General features: G+C 47.5%; 1 protein-coding gene across 2 annotated transcripts in view; it reads right to left on the bottom strand.

Annotated features, from left to right (window-relative positions):
- Nucleotides 1-6,830, bottom strand: part of ube2g2 (ubiquitin-conjugating enzyme E2G 2) — a 10,957-nt gene extending 4,127 nt beyond the window's left edge. Inside the window, exons 1-3 of one of the 2 annotated variants that reach the window (XM_084545202.1) lie at nt 6,694-6,830; nt 5,898-5,933; nt 5,776-5,821 (exon numbers count right to left, since the gene is read on the bottom strand). In XM_084545202.1, the coding sequence (XP_084401328.1) occupies nt 5,776-5,821; nt 5,898-5,933; nt 6,694-6,736 (125 nt within the window). In that variant the 5' untranslated portion in view covers nt 6,737-6,830. Of the gene's footprint in view, nt 1-5,771; nt 5,822-5,897; nt 5,934-6,693 lie in introns of those variants that run through there. The other variant, XM_084545203.1, reaches the window with a different exon arrangement.
- Nucleotides 6,831-7,114: the final 284 nt, after the last annotated feature.

The following is a 7,114-nucleotide window of genomic DNA, read 5'->3' as shown; positions in this document are numbered from 1 at the left end:
AGTTGTTCTGGTTCTTTAAGGAGAGTCTGGAGTGGTTCCAGAGAGCCTTGGGGAGTGATAGTAGATAAGTGAAGAGGTTCTAGAGAGGATCTAGTGATAGTTTTATCATAGACGTTATAAATGACACCAGACTGGTTCTTGTAGGAGGAGATGGGTGTGGAGGTTCTGGAGGTCATGAGGGAGGCACCTTGGTCTAAGAGGACGTTACTATGGTTACGAAGGAGGTTCCAGAGGCTATTAAGGTACCGATATAAGAGTTCTCTAGAGAAACACTTAAGTGTTCCTTCAGGGGTTTGTGGAACTGGAAGTTCTACTGATCCTGGACCTAGTTTGATTGTAGAGGTTCTAGCTGAGGCGGTTCTCTGAGGTGGATCAAAGGATCTCCTGGAGAACATCTGCTCTGATCTCCATCTGGACTGTTTATGTTCTGGCGACTGATTATCAGAGCACACCTTTGAATATCTGGAGTGGCCATCAGCTCGGCCAATCAGATTCATCAGTTCCTGTCTGAACATCAGCTCCATTCAAACATGAGATCTGTCCCAGATTGTCCCGTCCCAGATTGTCCCGTCCCAGATTGTCCCGTCCCAGATTGTCCCGTCCCAGATTGTTCCGTCCTGACGTGACCTGAACAACTAAACGATTGTTAGGGACACTGAGAGGACGTGTCTGAGGAGGACGGCCCAGGTAATGACGGGGTCGGCTGATGTCAGGTGACCTCAGGTTAAATTGAAGGGCAGACTGAAGCTGCTGTCACGCTACAACAACAGAGACTCAGGTGCTGCATCGACTGACATCACGTTAGTGACGGCGTCTCCAGGACTGACCTCACAATTTAACAGATTCATCCACTTCATATTTGTTGTGGGTTTGTGTGAGGAACCCACCAACATCTCAGAACTGAAGTGGTTCTGTTCTGAGGAACAAGCTGCTGTAGACCACTGATCAGCTGTTACCAGAAACATTTAGTGACAAGGAGGTCACAGCAGATACTGGAGACAAGGAGGAACTGATATGTAATATTGGCTCACTTTAACTGTGGTTGGGTTCTCTTTGTCTGTGGTGGGTTCTCTTTGTCTGTGGTTGGGTTCTCTTTGTCTGTGGTTGGGTTCTCTTTGTCTGTGGTTGGGTTCTCTTTGTCTGTGGTTGGGTTCTCTTTGTCTGTGACTGGGTTCTCTTTGTCTGTGACTGGGTTCTCTTTGTCTGTGACTGGGTTCTCTTTGTCTGTGACTGGGTTCTCTTTGTCTGTGGTGGGTTCTCTTTGTCTGTGACTGGGTTCTCTTTGTCTGTGGTTGGTTCCCTTTGTCTGTGGTGGGTTCTCTTTGTCTGTGACTGGGTTCTCTTTGTCTGTGGTGGGTTCTCTTTGTCTGTGACTGGGTTCTCTTTGTCTGTGGTGGGTTCTCTTTGTCTGTGACTGGGTTCTCTTCGTCTGTGGTGGGTTCTCTTCGTCTGTGACTGGGTTCTCTTTGTCTGTGGTGGGTTCTCTTTGTCTGTGACTGGGTTCTCTTTGTCTGTGGTTGGTTCCCTTTGTCTGTGGTGGGTTCTCTTTGTCTGTGACTGGGTTCTCTTTGTCTGTGGTGGGTTCTCTTTGTCTGTGACTGGGTTCTCTTTGTCTGTGGTGGGTTCTCTTTGTCTGTGACTGGGTTCTCTTTGTCTGTGACTGGGTTCTCTTTGTCTGTGACTGGGTTCTCTTTGTCTGTGGTTGGTTCCCTTTGTCTGTGGTGGGTTCTCTTTGTCTGTGACTGGGTTCTCTTTGTCTGTGGTGGGTTCTCTTTGTCTGTGACTGGGTTCTCTTTGTCTGTGGTGGGTTCTCTTTGTCTGTGACTGGGTTCTCTTTGTCTGTGGTGGGTTCTCTTTGTCTGTGACTGGGTTCTCTTTGTCTGTGGTGGGTTCTCTTTGTCTGTGGTGGGTTCTCTTTGTCTGTGACTGGGTTCTCTTTGTCTGTGGTGGGTTCTCTTTGTCTGTGGTGGGTTCTCTTTGTCTGTGGTGGGTTCTCTTTGTCTGTGACTGGGTTCTCTTTGTCTGTGGTGGGTTCTCTTTGTCTGTGACTGGGTTCTCTTCGTCTGTGACTGGGTTCTCTTCGTCTGTGACTGGGTTCTCTTTGTCTGTGACTGGGTTCTCTTTGTCTGTGGTGGGTTCTCTTTGTCTGTGACTGGGTTCTCTTTGTCTGTGGTGGGTTCTCTTTGTCTGTGACTGGGTTCTCTTTGTCTGTGGTGGGTTCTCTTTGTCTGTGACTGGGTTCTCTTTGTCTGTGACTGGGTTCTCTTCGTCTGTGACTGGGTTCTCTTTGTCTGTGGTGGGTTCTCTTTGTCTGTGACTGGGTTCTCTTCGTCTGTGACTGGGTTCTCTTCGTCTGTGACTGGGTTCTCTTCGTCTGTGACTGGGTTCTCTTTGTCTGTGACTGGGTTCTCTTTGTCTGTGGTGGGTTCTCTTTGTCTGTGACTGGGTTCTCTTTGTCTGTGACTGGGTTCTCTTTGTCTGTGGTGGGTTCTCTTTGTCTGTGACTGGGTTCTCTTTGTCTGTGGTGGGTTCTCTTTGTCTGTGGTGGGTTCTCTTTGTCTGTGACTGGGTTCTCTTTGTCTGTGGTGGGTTCTCTTTGTCTGTGGTGGGTTCTCTTTGTCTGTGGTGGGTTCTCTTTGTCTGTGACTGGGTTCTCTTTGTCTGTGGTGGGTTCTCTTTGTCTGTGACTGGGTTCTCTTCGTCTGTGACTGGGTTCTCTTCGTCTGTGACTGGGTTCTCTTTGTCTGTGACTGGGTTCTCTTTGTCTGTGGTGGGTTCTCTTTGTCTGTGACTGGGTTCTCTTTGTCTGTGGTGGGTTCTCTTTGTCTGTGACTGGGTTCTCTTTGTCTGTGGTTGGTTCCTTTGTCTGTGGTGGGTTCTCTTTGTCTGTGACTGGGTTCTCTTTGTCTGTGGTGGGTTCTCTTTGTCTGTGACTGGGTTCTCTTTGTCTGTGGTGGGTTCTCTTTGTCTGTGACTGGGTTCTCTTCGTCTGTGGTGGGTTCTCTTCGTCTGTGACTGGGTTCTCTTTGTCTGTGGTGGGTTCTCTTTGTCTGTGACTGGGTTCTCTTTGTCTGTGGTTGGTTCCCTTTGTCTGTGGTGGGTTCTCTTTGTCTGTGACTGGGTTCTCTTTGTCTGTGGTGGGTTCTCTTTGTCTGTGACTGGGTTCTCTTTGTCTGTGGTGGGTTCTCTTTGTCTGTGACTGGGTTCTCTTTGTCTGTGACTGGGTTCTCTTTGTCTGTGACTGGGTTCTCTTTGTCTGTGGTTGGTTCCCTTTGTCTGTGGTGGGTTCTCTTTGTCTGTGACTGGGTTCTCTTTGTCTGTGGTGGGTTCTCTTTGTCTGTGACTGGGTTCTCTTTGTCTGTGGTGGGTTCTCTTTGTCTGTGACTGGGTTCTCTTTGTCTGTGGTGGGTTCTCTTTGTCTGTGACTGGGTTCTCTTTGTCTGTGGTGGGTTCTCTTTGTCTGTGGTGGGTTCTCTTTGTCTGTGACTGGGTTCTCTTTGTCTGTGGTGGGTTCTCTTTGTCTGTGGTGGGTTCTCTTTGTCTGTGGTGGGTTCTCTTTGTCTGTGACTGGGTTCTCTTTGTCTGTGGTGGGTTCTCTTTGTCTGTGACTGGGTTCTCTTCGTCTGTGACTGGGTTCTCTTCGTCTGTGACTGGGTTCTCTTTGTCTGTGACTGGGTTCTCTTTGTCTGTGGTGGGTTCTCTTTGTCTGTGACTGGGTTCTCTTTGTCTGTGGTGGGTTCTCTTTGTCTGTGACTGGGTTCTCTTTGTCTGTGGTGGGTTCTCTTTGTCTGTGACTGGGTTCTCTTTGTCTGTGACTGGGTTCTCTTCGTCTGTGACTGGGTTCTCTTTGTCTGTGGTGGGTTCTCTTTGTCTGTGACTGGGTTCTCTTCGTCTGTGACTGGGTTCTCTTCGTCTGTGACTGGGTTCTCTTCGTCTGTGACTGGGTTCTCTTTGTCTGTGACTGGGTTCTCTTTGTCTGTGGTGGGTTCTCTTTGTCTGTGACTGGGTTCTCTTTGTCTGTGACTGGGTTCTCTTTGTCTGTGGTGGGTTCTCTTTGTCTGTGACTGGGTTCTCTTTGTCTGTGGTGGGTTCTCTTTGTCTGTGGTGGGTTCTCTTTGTCTGTGACTGGGTTCTCTTTGTCTGTGGTGGGTTCTCTTTGTCTGTGGTGGGTTCTCTTTGTCTGTGGTGGGTTCTCTTTGTCTGTGACTGGGTTCTCTTTGTCTGTGGTGGGTTCTCTTTGTCTGTGACTGGGTTCTCTTCGTCTGTGACTGGGTTCTCTTCGTCTGTGACTGGGTTCTCTTTGTCTGTGACTGGGTTCTCTTTGTCTGTGGTGGGTTCTCTTTGTCTGTGACTGGGTTCTCTTTGTCTGTGGTGGGTTCTCTTTGTCTGTGACTGGGTTCTCTTTGTCTGTGGTGGGTTCTCTTTGTCTGTGACTGGGTTCTCTTTGTCTGTGACTGGGTTCTCTTCGTCTGTGACTGGGTTCTCTTTGTCTGTGGTGGGTTCTCTTTGTCTGTGACTGGGTTCTCTTCGTCTGTGACTGGGTTCTCTTCGTCTGTGACTGGGTTCTCTTCGTCTGTGACTGGGTTCTCTTTGTCTGTGACTGGGTTCTCTTTGTCTGTGGTGGGTTCTCTTTGTCTGTGACTGGGTTCTCTTTGTCTGTGGTGGGTTCTCTTTGTCTGTGACTGGGTTCTCTTTGTCTGTGGTGGGTTCTCTTTGTCTACTTTCAGGACGTTCTATGAAGACGTGTAGAAAGTTTCTATAGAACCAGTTAATCAGCTCCTCGTCTGAAACAAGTGTTTGGTGGAGATAAAGAATCACGTCTGCAGCTTTCAGACGTGATTAAAGGACTCGTTCACTCATGTCAGGTGAGACAGCGACACCTGCTGGTCACTGTCTCACTGTCTCACTGTCTCACTGTCTCACCTGACAACAAGGACGTCCTGAGAGTTAACGAGTCAATGTTGAGTCAGTCTGAGAACCTGATGAATCAGTATCAGGATCTGATCTGAATCATGATTAGATGTTTGTGTTTTACCTGCTTCACTGTGGACGGAGACGGGGACGGAGACAGAGACGGAGACAGAGACGGAGACAGACACGGAGACCGAGACGGACACGGAGAAAGAGACGGAGACAGACACAGAGACAGACACAGAGACAGAGACGGAGACGGAGACGGAGACAGACACAGAGACAGACACAGACACAGACACAGAGACAGAGACAGACACAGACACAGAGACAGAGACAGACACGGAGACGGAGACGGACACAGAGACAGAGACGGAGACAGACACAGACACAGAGACAGACACAGACACAGAGACAGACACAGAGACACAGACACAGACAGAGACGGAGACAGACACAGAGACACAGACACAGACAGAGACGGAGACAGACACAGAGACACAGACACAGACAGAGACGGAGACAGACACAGAGACACAGACACAGACAGAGACGGAGACGGAGACGGAGCAGCCAGACGCTGAACCCATGGACATGAAGTAAACCAGGATCATCTGACTGTGATGCAGGTGTTAAATAGAACCTGGTTCCTCCTCAGAACCTCAGTCAAGTTCAACATGTGTTCAGACGTTAAACCAGATTATTAATTAATTATTATTTAATTATTAACGATGATAACGACTGCGTTTAAATCAACAGGCTAAATGTTGGAGACAAGGACCAGGAAGTGGTTCCTCTGTTCTGTCAACGACTGCAGCGCCCGCCACACGCTTGTTTCCATGGTGACCGCTAGCACGTACTCACATGATGAGCGCCTCCCACTCGAAGAAGTTCTCCTCGTTGGCGGGACCTGCAGAGAAACAGAACGTCCTGTTTAGGAGGGGGCGGAGGGGTCAGAGGTCACGTCTGAGTGGATCGGTTCTCACCTGCTACGATGCCTTCAGGGGGGTTCAGGGTCAGCTCTGAAACACACACACACACACACACACACACACACACACACTGGATGACCTCTGACCTTTACTGGAGCTCTTTATTCTGTCAAACCACCAATAACAATAATAATAATAACAATAATAATAATAATAATAATAATAATAATAATAAACTGATTCCGTTCCTGAGAACAGACACAACCAGTAACAGTATTAATTATTATAACACCAGGGACACAACAGTAGAAGGTTAAATAAATGAACTGATCCATCACTGATGCTAACTGCGGTAGCTTTGCTAACATGCTAACGGCTAACACGGAGCTAGCATCACAACAACCTGAAGCATCTAATTAAACCAGTAAATCTTAATCAGCATTAATGTGAAACCAGGACACCGCTGCACCAGACTCCATTTAAAAACCGCCATATTTACCAGGTTGTGTCTGAGTCGCATTAACGAGCTCTGACAGAACAAACGGCTCCAACCGCTCTTCAGTTACAGGACTTCAGCTGTAGGTGGCGCTGAGCCACACTAACTAGTTATATAAGGTCTTATTCTGGTTTGATCTACTGAGTGAACAGATGTGACGTCGAATCAAGCAGAAAGATCTTTAACTGATCACAATGATCGAGTATTTACGTTACTGGTTGTCTCTGACGGAGAGGAACGTTAAATCATCGGATTCTTTAACGGAGTCTGGAGCAGCAGGGCTGTTAGCTTAGCATATATGCTAACGTCAAAGGTCTGCCGCTGACGTTCGGCCCCGGTGTCCGGTCCACTCACGTTTATACTCGGCCATGAGTCTCTTCAGGGCGGTGCCGGCCATCGTGTTCACCGGAGACCGAGAAAAACCGGAGACCGAGAAACAAACACAGCTCAGAGTCACGGAACACAACTAATCCTACTGAGCATGCGCACAAGGCGCTTCCGGTGAATTCCTCTTCTTCTTCTTCTTCTTCTTCTTCTTCTTCTTCTTCTTCTTCTTTCTCAAATGTGTAAACGTTTTTTTACGTTTGTGTTAATTTGTGAATCTTGACTTTTATATTTATATGTACAGGATTTTATATAAATGATTTAAATATTTATCTGATATTTGATTACACATATATTTATAGGGATATCTCATTTTATTCTAATACATCCATTTATTATTATTACTAGTAGTAGTAGTATTTTTATTATTAGTGGTAGTAGTATTATTAGT

This window comes from Chelon labrosus, assembly GCF_963514085.1.
Source record: "Chelon labrosus genome assembly, chromosome: 5".
In the NCBI taxonomy this organism is placed as follows: domain Eukaryota; kingdom Metazoa; phylum Chordata; class Actinopteri; order Mugiliformes; family Mugilidae; genus Chelon; species Chelon labrosus.
Note: the sequence above shows the minus strand (reverse complement) of the source record. Positions and strands in the feature narration are given on the sequence as shown.